General features: G+C 43.2%; 1 protein-coding gene across 1 annotated transcript in view; it reads right to left on the bottom strand.

Moving 5' to 3' along the window:
* Positions 1 to 24,142, bottom strand: part of SH3RF3 (SH3 domain containing ring finger 3) — a 256,622-nt gene that overhangs the window by 19,658 nt on the left and 212,822 nt on the right. Inside the window, exon 8 of the mRNA XM_086769934.1 lies at positions 20,006 to 20,310. Coding sequence (XP_086626060.1) covers positions 20,006 to 20,310 — 305 coding nt within the window. The remainder of the gene's footprint in view (positions 1 to 20,005; positions 20,311 to 24,142) is intronic.

Genomic DNA, 24,142 nt, shown 5'->3' with positions numbered 1-24,142 from the left:
TAAGTTAGTGTTTGGAGAACAGTGCATTTTCATTATGATTCCAACTTGGCTACAGGTGACTGATGCTTGCATTGAAGGAGTAGGTGGTATTCGGAATTACATATTTTAGGAAAAAAGCTATTTGAATTTTAAAATCTGAAAAATTATTTTACTTGAGATTTTGATAATTATTTAAAAAGCAAAAAAACCAAACCAGCATCATCTCAACAGAAAGCTTCAGGTCTAGGATGTCTTTGGACATGTATTTATCATTTGCAGTTTGTCACTACTTCTCATGAGGCATACTGAACAAGACAACAGTAATTATTTACTAAAAAATTACTTCTAATCTTAGGAAAAGTCCAGTTTTGTATCATATAATGTATGAAAATCCTTGCCAGATATTTAGTTTTTAATGGAGACAACTGCTTCTGGCCAGAAGTCTATTATTATAATCTCAGTATACAAGTCACAGGCCAACTAACAAAAAGGATTTTAGAATCATAATACCATTAGCTTTTAAATCCCAGTGATAGTAAAATGCATACGTATATGCACAAACATGTTGGACTTATGGTCACTAATTTGAAGATAACTAGTATTAAAGCCAGGAGAACATAAGTAAAATGTCTTGGAGCTAGAACTGATTGGGAATTTTAAATGTTTTGGAAACAAAACTGAGAAGAAATTAGCGTTCAGGTCCCAACACAGCAAAGCACACTGGCACTTCATCATGTGCTTTTGTTGAACTGGGGCGGATGCAAGGCTCCAGAGACTACTGAAAGCGATAAGGAGGGAATCTAAAAATATATTTGAATATTCAATTTAGATGGAATATTAGATCTTTCAAACACTGGAATAAAGTTAAAGGCTAGCTCAAAGGGGGAAAAAAAAAAATCCTGAAGAGGAAGCAGAAAATCTCAGCTATCAGTGAGCTTCCTGGAGGCTGCTGAATTCGTAACAGGCAGGAGGTAAAAGGGACACTAGCACGATTAATGGTGAATGACGGACAGATGATCTGCTACACTGCAATTGCCTTTTTTTCTGTGTTCAATGGAGGGAGGAGCTGATGGATGGATGGATAGTTTTGTATTTCATTTCTTCTCCTGTTCTGGTATGGAGGGAATAGGTGATGGTTATGAAAAGGATGGAAAGTTGTTAAGATACACAACTTACTCCATGCTCCAATACCAGTTTTCAGTGATATTTTTTTAGTGGGAACGACTGAAACAGAGCACCAGGGAATCAAAAACTACTGCTGTGATGAAGTAACTCAAAATTGTGTACCAATAAAGTGAAATGCAAGGATAACATCAAAGAAAGTGATGAAATTATGGTTCTCATTGAGTCCATGGCAACATTTCCACTTATTTCCAAGCAGCCACTATCTCTAAAACTAAGCTCAGACAGATATGTTTCAGTCCTGATTTTAGTCCATCACTTCCTTTGAAATGTAAGCAGCCTCTTTGTGTACACATTTGACTTTCAGCTCCTTTCTTCACTCAGCAATCCACTGGATGTTTGATTATCCTACAAGTAAGGGAACTTCAGCACAACGCACTGAGATGTCCCCTTCTCTGCTCCACTCTCCTGCCCCCCGCACAGTCTCTATAGAGAAGTGTAAAGCATACATACTTCTCCTGAGGAATATGGGCTCCCATCTCATTTTGGGAGCAAACTCAATCAAGGAGTTTCATGCAAGTGCTTCAAGTGTGGGATGCCCAAGCATGAACAAGAGTTCCTGCTCAGTTGTATAAGAAATCCTCATCCTTTATTTGTGGAAGGAAACCTTGGCACCCTGCAGAGCTGGGTGCTTGCCATGAGTCACAAGTGGGAGCAGGTAACTTCATCAGAGTGAAAAAACAAGATCCAAGCAACTCTTCTCATACCGGTATCTCCTGCTGGCTTAGGCATCTGTTCTGCTTGTCAGATTTTGTGAATCCCATTTTCTAGGCACTTAATTCTACCCCCACATTAAATGGGAATTAAGAATTCTACTACAAAGCAAGAGCCTTAAAGGTAATGAACCTCCATACTCAGCAAAAGTTAATGCCCATTGTGAAACTGTCCAAAAAGCAAATGCAGCGTGTGCTCTGGGAATACAAATCTCAAGTATTCCCATGCTACTATTGACTCTAGACTGCCTATTTTCACACAGAAAGGGAGTATCTCCTAAAACCTGCTGCTCAGCAGCGTCAAAAAGGCTAAGAAGAAGATTGGGAATTGTTAGGAAAGGTCTAGAGAAAGAGGTAAAAACCATTGTAGAAAACAGTGCCGTGGCAAGCCCCACTGGAAGGCTTCCTGAACGCTGTGCCCTGTTCTGGCCACTGCAACTGGAATAGGACATTGCAGAACTATGAACAACACAGAGAAGAGCAGCGAGGACCATGAGAGGTGCGGAACAACCTCTGTACACTGAAGATGCCTGCTTGGAAAGCAGACAACTGCCAGGAAACATGATAGCGGCCTACAAAATCCCTGCCTGCAAGGAAGAGGTAACTTGGGAACAGATCGGTTGTTTCCCACAATACAGGAGTAAGGGGGAACCTAGTGAGATTCAGGCAAATGGTCAAAACTGAGAAATAGGAAGCACTTTTTCACACAACACATAATTAACTGGAGACTTACTGCACACAGTATTGTGGACGCCACATGTATGAACAGGTTCAAAGGGGATTGCACAAATTAATGGAGAACAGATCTAGCAAGGGCTGTTAAAATAATGGTATGGATCCAACCTCTGCTTCAGGAAGTCCCAACAGATAAATTAAACAGCATTTACAGAATACACAGGGTGACTCCAAGTTGCTACAGAGATCATAAAAAGAGTGAGAATGATTGTTATGATTAAAAAAGTTAGCAATTTGGGCAAGAGCATAGGAAACAGGACAAAGTCAGGAACAAGCCATCCCCTGTGCCCTCCCAGCTTTGGGATATCAGCTGTTTAGAGACTTCCTCAGCTGCAGGGGTCTGAGAGAGGGCAAAAGGCAGCCAGCAGGATGCAGTGTCAGCCAAGGAAGAGACACAAAGGGTTGGGAACTGCAACCCCAGAGCACTTTCACAGCCCTGCAACTGCTATTTGGATTCCTCAGCTCCATCTCTGCTGTGCAAAACATCCTGGATCTAGGGCTGCAGTGCTCACTCTGTACCACGGAGCCACAAAAGTACTGGTGATGGGGCTAACAAGGCCCTGTTGCTTCCAGGAGACCGCTTTGCTTCCTAAGCTGGCATTGCATTGTCTTTGTACACACCAAGGGCTTCCTTGGAGATACCAGGGGGGTGTCCCACATAAAGCTACAAAGACCTACCCTAAACTGAAGCCCAGCAAATGTTAAACCTTTGTTTTAAGTATGACTACATGATTTAAGTATGACTACATGATTTAGGCAACTGTGGTAGACTAACTGAACTTTTCAGAGAATTTAAGCAAAACAGCTGGACAGAGTATGAGCATCCTTCTGAAACTTCTAGGTTCGTTTATTCAAACTAGAGGAGAATCTACCACAGCTTCCCTGACAGCACAGGATTCTGAAATGGCAAAAAGATGTATAAATACATTAACTATTAGACAAACTGCTTAGAATTAATGTTTTTAAATAAGATGATTTAGACTGACTGTTTAGTTTGCTGTTCCTTGTCTCTCATAAGGAAGTGAAAAAGATTTATTGGTCCTGGGGAGCACCGGGAGCAACACTCACATTTTGCAGAAAGCCAGAGCAAGCTCACTGATTGAATACCTGAATAAAAGAGAATCAATGACACAAGTCAGGATGTGCTTTGACAAACTCTAATCTCACAGGTCATTAGCTCTGGCTCTCCCCATTCACAAGGGATGGATTTCATTTCAGAAGCAAACAGTTAAAATTGCTTGGTCTTGTTTTGTAATCTTATTAAATGGCTAGCGAGACTTGTATTTTTATGGAAAGTAGAAACAAGTGGGTAAAAGGTTTGGATTAGTGGAGGTTATCTTGTCGCTGATGTATCTATTCCCGCTTGGTTGATATCATTCCAGCAGCTGTGCCACCTCAGGCTGTAATTTCAGCACTTCCAACAAACTAAATGGTATTGGGCTGCTCTGCACTCAGAGGGAAGATTGCTTGTGGAAAATTCAGGCACCACAGGAGGTACATTCTTCTCTCAAAATCAATTCCCCATGCAAGAGAAAAAGGACTGTCTGTAGACAATGAAAAAATTGTCAGGATTTGTGTGTGCTAGAGATTGGAACACATTACAGTGAAATAATTCCTCCAAACAACTCATCAGTTCATAAAAGATGCATTTAGCTAGAGACTGAGGAGTCAACTGAGACTGACAGAACACATCACACCTGCATGGACTATGGCCTAGAGGTGACAAAAGCAGAAGCTCCTCTTGCTCAGGCAACATATTTCTGAAAATTAGCTGGGCTTCGCACTGCTGCTGGGGAAACCTGGATTGGGTGAGGGAGTGGAATAAGAGGAGCCCTGATGGTTCTCAGATGGTCTGACATTGTAGAAGCAGGTCCTTCACAACATGAAAGCTGCAAGCGTGAAAATTTTGCTGTCTCTGAAGGTTGCCCTCCAGTTTTGGCAGCTTCCACAACATCAAATTTGAGCATCCAAAAAATGATTCTTAATGTATTTCATGCATTAAAAAAAAAAAAGCAGGTTTCACCCCTGCACCCTCCTGCCCTCATGAGAGTGTGTCTCAAACAAGGCAAGCATCAAGAAGAGAAATACCAACCCTTTCAAGCCAATGGCTTCTTTTCTGAGAGTGAGGGGAAGCTCAGCCTCCCAGCATCCGTGGGACTGCAGAGTCCCAGACGTTCTGTATCCATGGGCATCGTAGCCCTGGCTGCACCCAACAGCACTGCACAGGGACAGAGCTGTTGTCCAGCGCACTGAAGTGCCATCAGTTATTACGGTGCAGGCAAAGCAGAGGTTTCTGCGACCTCCCCTGTCAGCTGTGCTACAGGCATTTTCAGTCCGACTACGTTTCCAGGCAATGCTCTGTAAATTACTCCTGGGACACACTGAGGTGGCTGAAGTCCTTTTCTCTTATAGGGACCAACTGATGGCGTATGCTCTTTAAAAACAAAGAAGGAATCTCAGAATCGTTTTAAAGGATTGCAAAGTAAGTGGCTGTCAGTGTCAGAGGAATGCCCAGGCATGTAGATGACAATTTATTTGATAAAGTGACCAAGGCACTGCAGCTTTCCAAATGTCACAACACTTGGGTTGTAATTACTAGCAAGCTTTGTAATAGCAAAAGGCTTGTTAGAAGCTACTCAAGCCCTGACAGTATTTGTAATAACAGGACTCTTTCTTCAGCAAAAATTGGATTTAATATTTTTTTTCCCCAGTTTTGTCTTTTTATTACTTAAAAAATAAAAATTGAGCTATCAAAGACCATTTACTAAAAAATCTCCCAATACCCTTATACTAAAGTCAAGTCTTTAGGAGTATAAAGTTCCCCTTTCTTAAACTAAAGAGCTGAGAAAGAAGGATTATCAATGAAAAATAGAGCTAACCAAAGGGAACAACCAGGTAAATAGGGAAGGGGAAGCAATAGCATTGTGGCTTTTTATCCTTTTGAACTACAATCCTATCCCTCTGTTCTATCTTCCCTTCCTTTGTCTGTTTTATCCACATATTTTTCCCTGACACATGACCTGCAGGTATGAGCATATAATTAAATGCAATTGAGTTGCACTGATTTAACTAACTACCACTTGTCATGCGTGCCACCTAAGCCAATGTTCCCCTTTTCCTCATCCTAACCCAACTGTAAGACACGTTAACTCAAATGTCAGGCTTAATCTGCTTTGGGTAACCCAAGATCTCCGAAGGCATGCTTTATGCCAAAGCTGGTAGTAGGATAACTTCAGTGGTGCAGCCAGTGAGTGGCATCTCACATGGGTTACATACATAGTCACATCTGTTATCTCAAAAGCTCTCTGGACGTGAATTTGTTGCTTGTCTGGAGCGTGCCATGCTATGAGGCAGTGACATCTGGTTGGTGTTTTCACATGTGACTACTGCAGAAATAATTAGCAATGACAACACATATACAGCATATTCCTCTTTACTCTGCCAGCTAGTTGACTGATGCAGAAGAGGCCAGTGTGACCTGAAATAAATTGACCCTGCCAATTAACAGCAAAAAAATTTAACACACAAGCTCAAAATGCCTCTGTGAAGATGCTAATCACATACACCTCACATCTGAAAATGATGGAAACTATATAGAGATAAAATCATTACTGCACTGGAGCAGAAATGCCAGGTCTGTCATAATGGTCCATCTCTGAGCCCACCTACCATAGATGAAGATGAAAAACCCTTTACACAATTTAGGTAACAGTGCAAGAAGATTTCTCCTTGATCACAGTGGCTGATCGACTGATTGTCTGTACAGACTGATGGCCTTTCTTATTTCCATTTTAGCAAAACAGTATGGGTAAACACTGACTTAGAATTGTCTCATCTTCAATCTGATCATGGTTGATTGTAATGTCTCTGCCTATCTAGATAACAGAATTAGTAGTCCATCAGTTAAGCAATCATGACTTCTACTCAAGCTCCTGTACTACAATTACTTTGCTAATCTGACAATCTTACCACAGCAGATCAGGCAATATGTTGAATATCTTGCAGAAGTTTGTTTTTTGAACTTCTTCCTGCTAGGACAGCAATGTGTGTATCTGAGGAGTCCCCTCCAGTCTTGCACTCTCCCTCTTTTTATTGTAGCAGGATACATGCAAGAACTCAAATTGCAGCTAACCAGATGCTACCAGTTGCTTTGCAATGTTTTTCAGTTAATGATTTTCTGTCAAATCAAGAGGACATTTCAAGTAGGTACCAACAGGGCTTGTCTCAGTCCCAGCGCTAGTCAATCTTTTCATTAATTACTTGGTAGATGAGCTAGAGAGTGCACTTCTAAAACCAGCAGTGGTACTGAGCTGATTAAGTTCGCAAGCAATTGGAAGGTGTACTGGCTGTAGCATGGATAGAGTTAATTTTTTTTTGTAATAGCTCGTATGGTGCTATGTTTTGGATTTGTGACCAACACATCCTGTTTCGATTATTGCTGAGCAGTGCTTGCACAACGTCAAGGCCTTTTCTGCTTCTCATACTGCCCCACCAGTGAGCAGGCTGGGGGAGCACAAGAAGTTGAGAAGGGACACAGCTGGGACAGCTGACCCCAACTGATTAGAGGGATATCCCACACCATATGATGTTGTGCTCAGCTATAAAAGATGGGGGAAGAAGGAGGAAAGGGGGACATTTGGAGTGATGGCGTTTGTCTTCTTGAGTAACCATTACACGTGATGAAGCCCTGCTTTCCTGGAGATGACTGAGCACCTGCCTACTGACGGGAAGTAGTGAATGAATTCCTTGTTTTGCTTTGCTTGCATGCGCGGCTTTGCTTTACCTATCAAAGTGTGTTTTTCTCAATCCATGATTTTTCTCACTTTTACCTTGATGATTGTCTCCCCCTTCCCACTCTGGTGGGGTGTGAATGAGTTGCTGTGAGAGGCTAAGCTGCCTGCCGGAGTTAACCCACAGCATAAGGACAAACAGAGTAAGAATTCAGAACAATTTTCCTAAACTGGAGAAATGATCCCAAATCACCATGGTGAAATTTGCAAAGACAAGCATGACATGCTACCGTTACAAAGGAGAAATCAAATGCACAGATGCAAAATGAGGAGTGACTGCCCAGTCAGTAGCTGTGCAAAAAGGGATCACAAACTGGGCATGAATCAAGATGCTGCTGTGAAAAAGGCGACCATCATCTGGAAACTTATTAACAAACGTGTAAGCCATGGAAAGTGCTTCTTTCATCTAATTGGCATTAACAAGGTCTCAGCTCTTTAAGACCCCAGCAAACTGAAGACTGCCCAGAGGAGAGCCGAAAGCGTAATCAGAGGCCTAGAAAGCATTACCTGTGAAGAAGGGCTAGGAACTGGGCTCATTGAGGTTGAATGAAGAGAATTCTCGAGGACTGAACATGTTATTAGTTCTCTAATACATGGAAGGCTGTCAGAAGAAAGCTGATTAGCTGTTTACCTGGAGCAGGACATGAAGAAGCAAGATGCATTTGTAACCAGAAAAGATTTGGGAGGAATAACAGGGAATTTTCTGGCCCTAGAAGTATGAAAGGACAGAAATAGATGGCTCAGGGAAGTTGTGGAATGATATTAATTGAATGATTTTAAGAAAAGTTAGACAGATATCTGTGGTGGGTAGTCGGTATACATCTGACTTTCTCACAGCTGATGAATGGAAACCCATCCCAGGCCTGTGGGGCCACCATCACTCCTGCCTTCTCTGTGCCACTTTCTCTGCTGGCCAGTTGTATCTCTTGGCCAGGTTGCATCTAGGCCTGTCAACCAGGAGTATCTGGCTTAGATATAAAATCTGTCCAGAAAAATTTAAAAAGTTGGAAAATCAGTTCTTTCTTTTATGTCCTGATCAAAGCCAAGCTTATGCATTTCCCTTGCCACAGAGGGCACCATCGTGTTGATAGGATCTGCCTGCCTGACCTCCCCCCTTTTCTGTCTCAAAACTTAAGATATGAAGAATAACATGATGTTGTACAGGAGGGAATAGTGATCTCCAAAGTCATCAAAAAAGCCAGCTAGTTCCATTTTAAAATATACCAGTTCTGAACTGATCATGAATTTGGACTAGAAACTACAATACAGGAAATCTACTTTATTGCAAAATAAGCTGGCCATGGACTCACATGAAATTATTTCTTCTCTCCCTGGGGCATCTGGTGCTGAAGCCCAATGCCAGTCTGCTGCTAGCTGAATCCAGTGAGCTGTGAGTGAAGGTTAATATTTTAGCTTCTGTAGTCTTAACTTACAGAAACATATAAATGAATATGAACCTAACGAAATGTACACAAAAAAGCAAAGCAACAGGTTGAGTTCTGTCTTTCTTGTTTTTTAAAAAATTGACTGCTTGACACCCTACATTAATTGATTACAGGCAGCCTGCAGACTTAGTGTCTAAAAAGCAACTTTCGCATGGTGTATTTTCTGAATTCCTGAGATTGAGCTTTTCTCCAGAGGGCATAACAAGAGCATTTTTTTTTTCAGTCCTTCAGAGACCAGCACTGACTCCATGTCTTGACTTGGTCTGAAGGGAATTACTAGATGCTTGAGACATTCAGTCAAAAAAATAACAACTCAGACTGACTTTAAAGTGGCTTTACCATTTGGCAAAAGAAATGCTGAGGGCTCGTGAATCTTTCTGCTGCTACTGCAAAATAAAAAATAATCAAAATTGTACAAAATAAGATAAATATCCCTTTGCTATAACTTGGTTATGCCCTTGAGTTACATGACAAAAACAGAAACATGCCGCACATATCCGTTGTCTGTTATAATGTGCGGTTCCTACAGTACATTTTGTCAGAAACTGCAATTTTATTTAGTATATGTAGTTCTTCTAACAGACCTTACTGAAAAATTTCTGCATTAACACCAGATATTTGAACCCACCTACTATGCATAACTATAGAGAAAAACAAGTTAAAATACCAATACTTGTGTGACCAAAAAAAGAAACATGGGCACTGAAAAGTTGATTATAGCCAATTTTCACAGTAAAGTTCAAACTCCATAAAACAACTGCACTGGCACTTGATATGCTCATATTCCAGTGAATAATCTCTGTTGCCTCTTGGTGGTTTAAGACTTAGTGGCTTGTCAATTCATAGTTGGAAAACCACTGAGGAAAGCAAATGAGTCCTGGGCATGTGGGAGGCCAAGATGCCACCAACTCTGGCACGTTGCAAGCTGTTTTACTGTTTTTAAGTCATCCAGCTTCTTACTGTGTTTTTCTGCTTGAATGGTTTCATCCTGCATGTCTTCGTTCCCGGGAGTGGTGGGGCAGTGGAGCTCCATGCCAGCTCTGTTTGCTCCAAGGCAGAAAGTGGAGGACAGGGACAGGCACGGCATTTGCACTCCGTTTTTTTTTTTTTTTTTTTCAAATCTGTGCATGGGAATTGGGAGCTTGATGTTACAAGGGAATGAGGGATCAAACCACATTCTTCAGGAACAGGGCAAGGAGAGGGCAGAAGCTGTGATGGGATGCTCAGCTGCAGAGTTGTGCAGTCTAGGGTGGGGATTGGCCCCGATGATCCCTCAACAGCTGGAACGTGTCAATGTCTCCCATCAATACCGTAAGAGTGCTTACATTTCAGTCGACTAATCCAAGGAGATGCTTGCCATCCCCTCCCACAGCCTGTCCCATTCAGCCATCTGGTCCAGCATGATTCCTTCTGCAGGCAGGGGAACGCCATGGGAACGCCAGTGCTGGGATGCTCACACGCAGACACGCGCATGCACTCGCGCACACACCCACCTCCAGCCTTCTGCTTCCAGTGCTCCCTTGCATGCTCTTTCTTTTGTCAGTTCTACTTTCTTCCCCAAGAAGCACTAAGGATTTAGTAAAATCCTGTGAGTCCTGTGTTACAAAATTAGGTCTCTACAGGTGCCAGAAGAACGCTGTGTCTTGGCATCCAAACAGCTTAGTCTCCAGTTAGTAGATAAATTGAATTTCCTCTTGAAGCTAAAGCACTCTCCATCTTCTCTTCCCCTGGATCCACTTCCCCTTAGGGCAACAGAATGCAGCACAGAACCCCTCGGAATGATGTTAGAGAAATCCACTGCAGACACTTGAGAAATCCTGTGACAGCACTATAAGGCAGATAAGCAGAGACAGGGGGAGAGGAGAGAGAAGAGGAATAGCTTTCGGAGACTGCTTGGCAGTGAAGTCAACGCTTGAAATATCTGTGGGGAGTTTGAAAGCATTTCCTAACATCAAAAATGCGAAGAAGAAAAAGAAAGTTTGATCAATGGCTTATTGCCCTTGATCTAAGCAAAAGAATTCTAGCCAGTCAGAAATAACAGAGATCTGTTTTATTGTAAAGCTGAAGTTTTCTATGTTTTGACAGCTGGGACTCATGCTTTTGGCTGGGTTATTTGCCAACCTTAAAATACTCACCAGTGAGTTGCCAGGTTTTTGTCCTTTCAGACTGAACTCTTAACGATGAAGGAGAAGGTGCTGGAGAGATTTTAAGCACATGTTCTCTGCCCTAAAACAGAACTTTGTGGCCTGAATTCACATGACCAGAAAAAGAGGCTACCACTCCCTGGCCAAGTTTCTGGTGAATCACTTGCTGGTCACAGAGCCAAGATTTGCTTTCTGGAGCATGGGAAGCAGTGGCTCATTTGTGATGAAGACAACCCCCTCGCCTTTGTTGAGAGGAAATGGATTAACAGTATGCATTCTGTGCACAAATCTTGAGGGAACTGAACTAAAACATTCCAGATTAAAGCATCCTTACTGAGGAACAATCTGGAAACACACGTTAATGTGGTGATCGGAGGCCGTCTTGGGCTTAGCGATCACGAAACGATAGAGTTCTCGATTCTTGGTGAAGTAAGGAGGGGAGTCAGCAAAACCACTACCATGGAATTCTGGAGGGCAGACTTTGGCCAGCTCAGGACGCTGGTTGAGAAATCCCTTGGGAGACAGTCATGAAGGGTAAAGGGGTCCAGGAAGGCTGGACATTCTTCAAGAGGGAAGTCTTAAAGGCGCAGAAGCAGGCTATCCTCGTGTGCCGTAAGATGAACCGGCAGGCAAGATGGCTGGCCTGGCTGAACAGGGAGCTTTTGCTGGGACTCAGGAAAAAAAGGAGAGTTTACCACTTTTGGAAGAAGGGGCAGGCAACTTGAGAAGAGTACAGAAATCTTGTTAGGTCATGCAGAGAGAAAATTTGAAAGGCAAAAGCCCAGCTAGAACTCAATCTGGCCACTGTTGTAAGAGATAACAAAAATGTTTTTACAAATACATTAACAACAAAAGAGAGTCAAGGAGGATCTCCATCCTTTATTGGACGTGAGGGGTAACATGGCCACCAGTGATGAGAAAAATGCCTTCTTTGCCTGAGTCTTTAACAGTAAGACCAGTTATCCCCAAGGTGTTCAGCCCTCTGAGCTGGAAGACAGGGATGGAGAGCTGAATAAACCCCCCATAATCCAGGAGGAAGCAGTTATTGACCTGGACATGCACAAGTCTATGGGGCCAGATGGGATCCACTCAAGAGTATTGAGGGAGCCGGCAGAGGAGCTTGCCAAACCACTCTCCACCATCTATCAGCAGTTCTCGTTAACAGGGGAAGTCCCAGATGCCTGGAGGCTTACCAATGTGATGCCTATCTACAAGAAGGGCCAGAAGGAGGATCCGGGGAACTACAGGCCTGTAAACCTGATGTCAGTATTGGGGAAGAGTATGGAGTGCTTCATCTTGAGTGCGCTCACCTGGCACTTGCAGGACAACCAGAAGATCAGGCCCAGACAGCATGAGTTCATGAAAGGCAGATCCTGCTTGACCAACCTAATCTCCTTCTACAACCAGGTGACCCAGGTGAGGGAAAGGCTGTGGATGTTATCAACCAGGCCTTTGACACCATCTCCTACGGTATTCTCATAGAGAAGCTGGTGGCTCATGGCTTAGATGGGTGTACTCTTTGCTGGGTAAAAAACTGGCTGGACAGCCAAGCCCAGAGAGTTGTGGTGAACGGAGTTACATCCAGTTGGTAGCTGGTCACAAGGGGTGTTCCCCAGGGCTCAGTTTTGGGGCCAGTCTTGTTTAATATCTTTATCAATGATCTGGACAAAGGGATCAAGTGCTCCCTCAGTAAGTTTGCAGATGACACCAGATTGAGTTGGAGTGTCAAGCTGCTCAAGGGTAGGAAGGCTCTGCAGAGGGATCTGGACAGGCTGGATCAATGAGCCAAGGAGAAGTGTATGAGGTTCAACAAGGCCAAGTGCCGGGTCCAGCACTTTGGTCACAACAAGCCCATGCAACGCTACAGGCTTGGGGAAGAGTGGCTGGAAAACTGCCTGTCAGAAAAGGACCTGGGGGTGCTGTTTCACAGCTGGCTGAACATGAGCCAGCAGTGTGGCCAAGGTGGCCAAGAAGGCCAACAGCATCCTGGCTTACATCAGGGACAGTGTGGCCAGCAGGAGCAGGCAAGTGATCGTGCTCCCATACTCGGCACTGGTGAGGCCGCACCTTGAATACTGTGTGCAGTTTTGGGCCCCTCAGTACAAGGACGTTGAATTGCTGGAATGTGTCCAGAGAAGGGCAACAAAGATGGTGAAGGGTCTAGAGCACAAGTCTTACGAAGAGTGCCTGAGGGAACTGGATAAGATAAGGCTGAGGAGAGGACTTATTGCTCTCTACAACTACCTGAAAGGAGGTTGTAGCGGGGCAAGTGTTGGTCTCTTCTCCCAAGTAACTAGTGACAGGATGAGGGGAAATGGCCTCTAGTTGCAGCAGGGGAGGTTTAGATTGGATATTAGGAAACACTTATTTACTGAAAGAGTGATCAGGCACTGGAACAGGCTGCCCAGGGAATGGTGGAGTCACCATCCCTGGAGATGTTGAAAGAACATGTAGACATGGCACTTCAGGACATGGTTTAGTGGACATGGTGGTGTTAGGTTGATGGTTGGACTTGATGATCTTGGAGGCCTCTTCCAACCTTAAAGATTCTATGATTCTATAAACTGAAAAGTCAAATCTGACTCTGAAAATAATCAGCGAAATGTTGGTGTTGGTGGCTCCAGGATCAACTCAGATGTCTTACAGAGTACCCAAGCAAATTAGTGTCACAGAACTTATTCTTTATCTTTTTGATGCAAATTTTTACATTACTATTCCAATGTTGCTTCCTCTTAATGCTTTCTATATTTTGATACACTTATTCTAAGAATTCAAACCAGGCTCTTCTGCTCTTGTGCCATTTGTCCATTCTTATGTCTTACACTGCTTTCATTTAGCCACTTAGTTGTTACTGTATTGCTGTACAACTTAGGGGGCTTTCTTAGGTGAACCGCTTACAAAGTGAAGAACATGAAATCATTTCATATCTACTAGGAAGACCGAATTCCTCATCTAAAAATTCAGGGTCAGTCATATTGACTCTATATCTATATCTGAAATATGTGCTTTCATCAACTCTGTCCTTAGCTTCCTTTGCTTATCCCAGAGTGACCACTATTTTTATCATATCATTTTATATCTACAAAGTTCTTGCAAGTGCTCAACACTTCACTTTTGAGACTGATCTTCCATTTTCTGGATAAGGAATTAAATTTCACTAGTGGATATGAAGTGATAACAAACCCTTTTCACTCAGGGACAAGTTAATATCAGAAGTTGCAATGCAGAGATTAACACTTAGTAAGTGAAAACTGAATTGCACTACCGTGTAGGATGAGATCATAGAATCATAGAATCACAGAATGGTTAGGGTTGGATCCTTCATGCAGTTTCAATTCTGCCAACTGATAGCTTAAACAGACAGCTGTAATGTGAACTAAGGTCAAGAGCATCTCAGAGTTTACAAAGTCAAATTTTCAAAGAGCCTTTGATCTAGTTTCCAATCCTATGTAAAGCCAGGGTGGGCAACTAAGCGTGCAGGCACTGAGGGACATTGCCTGGTGGGACTATGCACTAGGCTGCAAATTAGAGAGACACAGAGGAAGGTACTGGCAGAAAGAAGGAGCAATGGAGAGGGAAGTCTCTCTGGTCATGTCTATACCGCATATAAAACAAGGCCAGGATTTAGCATCAAACCTTGGTTCGCATCCTTTAACCATTGTGGGTTTGGCTTACACCAACTAGCACTCTCCCAGGACAATGTATGGGCACGGTTTGGACCACACCACGTACCAGGATATTGTTCTCTATGAGCAGTCTGGATGCAGTCACCCTATTTTGGGCAAAGAAGAAAGCTTAGAAGTGTGGATGCAAGTTAGGCAGGGACACTTGCAAGGCCAGAAAACAGGCCTTGGCTTGTTCTATTTTGTAATGTAGTCCTTACGCTGGGATCATGCCAAGCATACTGTATCATTCGAGGAATGCAGCAATTTTGAGCAGAAGGACCAATATCTGAGAAAGTGAGTGACACTGGTGAGAACAGACAGATGTTTACTGATTCAGCCTTCCAATGCAAAACTGTTAGTCCATGTTCATAGTAATTTTCTGAAGATGTGTCTCTTGTTATCTTAACATCAGTAAACAGTGGCCCACTATATCTTCCCATTTGTTGTGACTTGCTTATCCAGATCCTCTATATATTCCAGGGACAAAGTTACTAAATTTAAAGCTGCAAACAGATTTGTTCTCTCAGCACACTTGTAAGAAACATTTAATTTTACACTGCCAGTTTTCAAATATTTCTATATACTCTGTCTAGGTAAAACAGCAAGGAATGTAACTCAGTGATGAATTAATGGCTTGCTCGCTACTGCAAGCTCTTGTTTTCTCTTTAGCAGCTACTGGGCCAGACATTTTGGAAGAGTTTAATCAGAATCCTCATCAAAAGCCAAATGAGTGGATTTTAAAGAAAGTTTAATTACAGTGGTCAAACCACTCAGCATGATTTGCTTGATTTGATTAACGTAATGAGGAGCACATTTAATGAGAAATGCATTAATTCATTCAAACAAGTGGTTTTATCAGAGGTATTAAGCATCAGCCCTGATTATGTCCAGCAGAAACTATTATAGCAAAAATTGACTGAGGTCAAAGCAGTAGTCATGCTATAATTACAAGCTCTCCGCTGTAATCTACCAGTTGAACTTGGGCAGTGCTCATCATGACTGAAAAAGCAGGGTCCCCATTTAAAAAAGCCCCCAAAACACAGGGGTTTACTTCCATTCCACAGCTGGGATCTCCATCCCTGTCGTTCAGATGTTCAGAAGATTCAGGAACTGGGATTGAATTCTCTTGAGTCTCAGATGGTTATCCATGCAGATATTATTTGCAAATGATGAAGCAAGAGCTCAAAGGACCCTTGATACCACCTCCCACTCTTAGAGGGAACAGACTGTTCACCGTTTGCTCTCTGTTTTACGTCCCTTTGACGTCTTTGGGACACTCCTGTTCCTAAACTGGAATAGAGTGACTTTGGGGGAGAATTACTATTTTCCTTCTGGGAAAGGAAACCTCCTTCTTGGAAAAGAAGAAAAAATGGCCTCAAGTGGGAAATATTTGAGAAAAAGAAGAAAGAGTCTCCTTTACACCTTGCTCTCTTCAATTGCCTTCTTTAGATAAATTTCAGCTCCTGTATTCCAGCTTTCCTGTTTCAGGACCCCTCCCGATGGGCTTTACACAGCATCCTATACCTCCACTCTCCTCACTGGAGCCCCTTCTTCGGTGCCCCCTGCTATATCTCCTGTCAGCTGCTAATGGTCTTCTCTTTCTGATGCCGCCTTGACCACCGTTACCTCTTTGACTTCTGCCATGCTCCCTTGCCTTTATTCAGTCCTTGACTTGTTATTCCTGTAGTGTCTGTGCTACCTCTGTGTGAGTCACCTTTCCTGCTGCTTTGTACTGTGTCCGTACAGCACTGAAACAGCTTTGATTTTCAAGTGCTCTACTTCTAAGCCTACTTGGCTGCCTGAGCACTTTTCAAGCCGTGTTGCACAGTGGACTTAAGCACTATCTATTGCTCAGTCTTTCAGCAGCTACCATCAGGAACTGACAAAGGAGAACAGCTTTGAAACTGTTCCCTAAGTGGACAGGAGGCTGGTCAAGGAGCAGAGAAGTGGAGCACAAGCCCAGTTGCAGACATGATCCTCTGAGGTAGGTGCATACTGACAAGTGAAGACTGGTGTGGAGGCCGTATTTTACCTCCTAATTAAGTCAGCAGGAGCATGACAGAAAGACACTATTACCAGGGTGCCTAAATGAATGTAGATGCCAAGGTTCATCTGCAGGTTTGGAAGTTTGGATCTAGACTTTCAAGAAACAGGCTGAAATAGAGAACTAGAGATGTCAAAAAAAATAGACCTAAGGATTTATTTGCTATATTAATACAAGACGAGCAAGAAATCCATTCTTGCTGAGCTGAAAACCGTAACCCTTAGGATTATTTCTGCCACTTGCCATTAAACCACAAGGAAATAAGAGTAAAAAGTGTAATCAGAGTCCCTTGATTTTAGAGAAGTCTTGATATGTGCCTATATCTGACTGCTGCACACCAACAGGAACCTATGATATTGGCATATACACATTTGCACAGAGGAAAGAATTAACAGTGATGACCTCACCAGTACACTCAGCAAGGCTCTTCCCAAGGTAAAGACAATTCCACCCTGGAACAAACAACCCAAATAGTGTATAGAGACTCATTACAGCAGCTGCCTCTTGATGTCACATTTGGTATCCTTGAGTGGAATCGAGGTGGGAAATCATAAAACATAAATTGGTAGAAGATCATATCTTAAAATACTTTTTCCCACTATCTCCCAGCCCAGCCTTCAAGCAGCCAACCAACCTTGCTAAACTTATCATCTGAAAAAAATTTCTCAAGGACCAGTTTATCTGACTATATCAGAGTGATAAATGCAAAAATTGCAATTTATTTCCACAGCCCTCAAAAGAAATATATTCTACAGCAGAACCATGAAAACCAGTGGATCCTCAGCATGTCCATCCCCAAATGCAAACTACTTCCAATGTACCCTCTGTATCACAGTGAACTCATACAGACAATCAGTGTGTGAAAGAAAAATGTGATTATAACAAGATAATGTTTCCTAAAACAGCAATTCTCCCTCTGACCATTCAGCCCTCATCCTCAAGGGAATCCTTCAAAAGAAACTGGAAAGACTACTCCTGGATTAAAATCAATAATTTTATGGGACACCAAAAATTGTTGATTCCAACAACAATGCTAATTTTATGGCACATTACAATTTACCTCAAATACAACTTGCTAATCTCAGTTTCTCAGGAGATAATTACCTGTGCATTTCTTCCATCCGGTGTTCAGCAGAGCTGAAGACCTTATTACTGCTCCTCTTAGTAACATCCTTTCTGTTCCTTTAATCTCAAAGTACCCGATTGATTCATATAATGAAGCTGAACTGAGACAAATTGCTTCCTATCTTTGCTTATTTGGCACTTTGCTAGTTACGCCCCTGATTCTGTTTTTTGCCTCTTGTCTATTTTTTCCTGTCAGGTGTATTGATAACAGATATTGCCTCTCTCCACAGATATTCTTTCTGAGTGCTATGACTGTTCCCTATTTACCAAAAAACCTGTACAACTAGACTCAGATTTGGAAATATCAAGCAGGGTTCCAGATATGGCTCCAGTTCTGACTCACAGATTGCTTTTTGAATAGTTATATGGCTTTCAGTCTGGCATTATCCAAGCTCTCAACTGCTTCAAAGAAATACTTGGGTTTATGCAAAGAATAGGAACACAACGGGCCAAACATCAGTCAATACTTCTAAAAGGAAAGAAAGCATTGTTAACTCAGATCTTTCTAAAATGAAAGTGAAATATGACATGGAGGAGATTCAGGAATATATTGTTCAACATAGGACAATTATGCACCACCCAACCCAAACAGACATGAAAATTTTTATTGTTGCTTCTCTCTGATACTTCACAGGTACTGAACTGGTTTTTGGCAAAGCTCTTTGCAATGATGTAGTATATTATTTGCTTCTCCCCTTCATCCACGGACCTGAAAAACACTGTAACTTTACTTCCCTGCATCCAAATTCAGTAACTTAAAGCTGTAACAGCCTCTGAAGAGTTAACCAGTATCTTAGAGTATCTTAGGAAGAGACTTGATACAATTTTGCCTAGGAAATTTCAATGTGCAGTCCTACATGAATTAAAATATATGGACCTATAGAATAGCATTATATGTTTTAGGAAGTATTAAATAAGCCAATACACAAAGCTCTGAGGTAACGTGCAGATTTACCACCTTCTGGGTGGTGCTTGGGCTTGCAGAAGTAGCAGGTGATGTTCTGCTTGTACAGCATGCAGTCCCTACTGCACACTTGGATGTTATTCTTTGTAAACAGGTACGTAATTTCACATCCAGGGCAGAAGTTCTACACCCTTCTTCTTTCACTGACAGGGACTCAGAGAAAATTCAAGACAGGATTAAGGAAAGAACTTTAAAACTTGTATTCCTCACCTTGTGAAACTAGGGGTTATCTGTGGCCCTGAGCAGATGTGAGACCTGCAACCTCAGCATTACCACATACAAAGTAAATGTTTACCCTATATGCGCCTGTCACCACAGAAAAGCTTGGGGAACGTATGGAAAGGATTTTTTGCAGGTCCAAAGGAAAAGCAGGCCCCCATACCTCTTCCTCCTGCTCAGATACCGACCAGGATCTTGCTTCTAGCAGGCAGTTTGTATCAGTGGGCCCTGCTGGGCAGTACAGAGATAATCCTCAGCACCAATAAATGGGAACTGTTAACACAATGTAAGCATTTGGTGAAAGAAGAAAATACCTGCTAAGAATCTAAAAGGCTGGGTGCTTAAAGCAACTCTCCATGCTGGCTTTCCTTAGCAAGGTGCACAAGGGATGGGCATTCAGCTGTTGGTCCCTCAGCTGTTGGCTCCTAAGAGATTGAACATCGTACCTCCGTCCCAATGAGCCATATTGAATTCCCTTCTCCCTGTTTGGCTGTGCCACTGCAGTGAAAGTTTCTGCAAGAAACTGAGATGTTTCTGGAGCAGTAAAACAGTTCCTGCCACTCATGAGCCAGTGTTTTATTGTGCCTGTGGCACCTGCCCCAGGGCGGGTACCACCATCAGCTTCTTCCATGTAGCAAGGCAGATGGCTTCTGACTTGGCCATCTGGTTCCAATGACCAACAGCCTGCTATAACATCTTTCTGTACCACTACAAATTTGCAGATCCGAGTGCCAATTGTTGGAAGAAACATACAAATTCAGCCCGTTAGTGGGTCAACCTCGTTTCCCACCTGTAAACAGGTAACGCAAGAGCAGCCTTGGGGATTGTGGGAGAAGAAAGGATGAAGCGTGAAAACAATATAAGACAAGGATGCCCAAGCTGACAGGTGATGAAAACCAGCTTCCACCCTCCAGGTGGCCACAGGGTTCCTCCTTGACAGCCTCATAGGTGGGAGAGGTGGTGGGAGCATGGGGTACTGTGGGTGCGCAGCAACCCTTACCTTCTCATTCTTCCTCTCCTCGGCCTTCCCAGCAGGACCAGGGGTGACAGGGCCACCCAGGGGCCCACCACCCGCCTCGCCGTTGAGGTGTGCTGCGCTGACGTTGGGCGGGGTGATGGCAGCAGCGGCGGAGGTGAGGGGGATGAGGGGCCGGGCCCCTGGGGCGGGTGGCTGGTGGCTGTGCTGTGGGGAGACGGCAGGGTGAGGCCGGATGGCTGCTGCTGGCAGGCGGGAGGGCGAGCTGGGTGTCCGTAGGGGTGAGACAGTGGCGGTGGGTCGCTCCGGGGCTGGCACCGGGGGATGAGCTGTGGAGGGAGGACAGAGAGTGGTTAAGCCCCCTGTGCACTGCCAGACCTGACCCTCAGGGGCCATTGCTGCCATGAGATGCCATGGCCCAATGGAGAGCTAAGCTCTTAGCCTTAACCCAGGATATCTCAGACTGCAAGTGTTTTCAGATAAATCCTAGAAATTCCCCCCTCCTGGCTGTGAAAGGCCTGTCTGCAGCCACCAGAATGACTGCTCCTCCCTAGTGATGCGACTGCGGAATGGCCTGACTGTCCCTGCCCATGCCTGGAAATAAATAAAAAGCCTACTGTGTTTTTAAAATACCTTATCTCATTCCAGTTGGGCTTTTTTCCTCCAGGACCTGCTCCTAACCTAAAGGGTTAGCCCAGATGATCCATACCAACCTTACAGACAGCAATTACAGAAGAAGGTCTCTTGTTTCAGCCTTAACAAAATGATCAACAGCACATCACTGTGCTGCACAAGACAAATTAAGCAGAAATCCACTGGAGGATTTCTGAGCTCAGCCTCATCGCTGTCAGCAAAGTCCCCAAGGGACTACGCAGTGCCTTTTAGTCTTGCTGCCCTTGCTGAGCAAAACCTGTTTACAAGCACTGAGAACCAGAAATTAGCATCTGTGACCGCGACACATTGCCGAGGTCAGCTCTCCAGGGACTGGGGAGCCTGTTGCATGTCTCATGTTGCAAAAAGTGTGACAAAACTCCAGGTCCATTTCCACAGCAATGCTGCCTTTGACCTCCAGGTTGGTTGATTGCTTAGGTGTAACCTACATACAGTTCTACTTCAAGTTTGTACAGACCAGAAGCCGAGTCCACACTCAGACATTACCTCACTTAAACGTTTCAATAGTAGGACTGGCTGGAAAATGCTCATTTCACAAACGATTTCAGGGTTTCATAATCTGGTTTAGTTCTGTCTCGGTGAAAAATTCGAACCTTTGAACATTTTTCTGAGCACAACCTACTCACTCACCCCACAATAGCCTCTATCCTGGTCAAGGCATTCATCTGGGATGTTGAAAACATAGGATCCGGTTCTCCTCCGCAAAGAACAGCTCTGGACAGCTGTCTATTTCCTCTGTAACCTGAGCCAGGACAGCTTCATGGCTGAAGTCTGGTCAGACTACATCCATTCCTGACAAAAAGCTTTGAGTTCAACAAATCAGCTCTTCTTCGACCAAGAAGCATTTTTCTGGAGATTTCCTGACCTGCTCTGATCTGTGGTTTTCTTACAAATTCATCTGAAGGATACATTTTTACAGAGGATCAGCTGGAGTTCACTCAATCTATAACTAAAGAACAACACAAACTACTATTTTCCGTTTCTACGCTTAACAGCCGCACCCATTATCAGGGACTGAAACGATAAGGAGTGCCATTAATCATACTCGCTACACCAGCTGAGCCCTCCTGCCAGGAGGAAATTTCATCCCCCAGCCTTATGCCCTGTTATCTGAAGCAATACTGAACATCATGGGCCAGTGATCATCAGATTAGCACCTCCAAAGTTTACTTGATTCTCCCTCACCGTAAGTCCTTGACTTTATAACATGTCTTTTTACTAAGTTGCTCATAGCAAATCAGCCAAACTGTAATTAACTAGTCTTAAACGTGATGTGATTTTACCATGCAGCAAGAGGAAGGGTCTAAAAGTTGTTATTACAGATGCCTTCAAAACTGTTCCTATTATTAGTTACCATTTCTTCCTCCCTGAGTTACCAAAAACATATACTGGAAAGTGCAATTCCAGTTGCCAGACAGGGCACCACTGGTTACCTTGAACTGATTGCCTCCTTCTGATTTTCCTGTTTGGAAACTGTGTGATGAGCAACTGCTGCTGTCAGAAATCTAATTTTCTCAGATGGTTAAGCTTGCAGGGTCAAGGTTTTGAACTACTCATTGTAGGGAGCAACGGCTTTCCTAAATTTAGAGGAAAATCACAATAATGGAATTTGACTGTATGTACCTGCATGCAGAAGACTGATTTGATAATCGTATCAGGACATTACTTCTTTCATACAGGATTCGGTGTTTCCAGACACAAAGGAACAGAAAACATGAGAAACAGTAAAATAAATGGCCTGAGAAAAATCAACTCTGAGCAGAGCTCTCACATTTGATGCTGTAATTTCATCTGCTTACTGTTACAATATATGCCTTTGCTCTGAGATCTCTGGATCTGGACTGTGCTGCATCAAACATGCTATTAATTAGCAATGCTCACTGAAGGCTATTTTTGGTCTACACCACTCATATTTCATTTTGGGCTTATTCCTACATTAGTGGCCTTGTGCAAAATTGATTTGTTACTCATGTATATTGCAAGTTAACAGAAACGTGATTTGAATACTATGCCAACTTGCCTCTCTTGGAAAGTTTTTCCAAAAGTCAGTATGTACTGCTCTGTTCTGCAGGACTACAGAGTCCTTTTGAGGGGCTCTGGGCTCCAGGATACTGGTGAGGACATCCATTATGGAGAAAAATACTGATAATCATGAAAAAATGTCCTTTATTTATCCTGGTAAAGGTTTATTTAATTAAAGCAACAATCTCATGAACGTTCTGGAAGGGCTGGAGAACTCCCCATGTACGAGTTTCTGGAGCAGTTTTGTGGTGCCTGGATCACCCTACCTGCCAACTCCTTGGCACTTTAAGATGTTAGAGTAACCTGGAGGAACAATCATAAAGCAGGGAAGCTACTGGAGGTGTAGCACAGCAGTGCCATGGAAGGAAAGTGTGGGGCGTGCCAGGTGCATGGGGCAAAATGATCTGTCACCTCAGTTTCAGAGGAGTCCATCTGCCTGTTGGCATGGGCACAGGAGGCACCAGAATGCTTCCCAGGAGCCTGGCCCAAGAGGGGACATTTCTGCCTTTGCTCGGTGGGAGTAGAAGGGCTTTTGGAAGGATGTGACTTGAGGGGAAAGCAGCACTTTCTGAACTAGACAAAAAGAAGATAAATCGATTATTCCCCAGTGTGACACAGATGCCATGTAAAGTCCTGCCACTGTTGGTTGAGCAGAGGAGTCTGCACTGTTCGAAGTTCAGAATCACACGTATTTGATTACATTTTCTTCCCTTTGGTCTGGACTGTGTAGGAGGCAAGATTAGATGGTCATAATGGTGGTGCCTTCTGGCTCCGAAAGGTATGAATCCATGACTTACACCGCAGTGTATTTCTCATTTGTGCCTGCTCTGTTTTGTATCTAAGACCTCTATTTTCAGCGCAGTCCTAAGTGATTTGCCTTTGTAAACACAATGGCTCACATCCCTATAAAATATCAGAAACAAAATGTTTTAAATTTTACTATAAAGCTCCACCACAGGATTCTCTTTTACTTTATTCAACATCAGAGCTGTTTAACATCAGGGAAAGGGGAATAAATTGTACTCTAGAAAATTGTGCTGTACATCAGAAAGGGAACCTGGAAAGAACAGAGGCCCCCTCGCGTGAGAAGCTCTTACTCTGATTTCAAAAAGGTGGCAGCATTTTTCAGATCTTTCGTTTTATCGCTAACACCAGGTCCCGTTTTGCCTAATAAATTCCTTTCATCCCTGCAGCCCAATAAAATGCTTCTTAATTTTAAGTTGTGTACTACTTGTGCTGTGATAAGGGCAGTATTTTTCCGTCAGCAAGCCAACCGGACTCAGAACTGTTAATCTCCTCAGTATGCAGGGGTGCTTGCTTTCACTCAGATAAATTGTATAAATATTTGTAAACACTATAATCTATTTCAGCTGTAGCAACAGAACAATCTGATAAACACAATGTGGTTCCCAGAGATCAATAGAAGCCCATAAACATTACAAGCAAATAAAACATACTGTATTCCAC

The sequence above is a fragment of the Chlamydotis macqueenii genome, chromosome 1, assembly GCF_036417535.1.
Source record: "Chlamydotis macqueenii isolate bChlMac1 chromosome 1, bChlMac1.mat, whole genome shotgun sequence".
NCBI classification, from domain to species: Eukaryota; Metazoa; Chordata; class Aves; order Otidiformes; family Otididae; genus Chlamydotis; species Chlamydotis macqueenii.
This window is presented reverse-complemented; position numbering and strand designations above follow the sequence as displayed.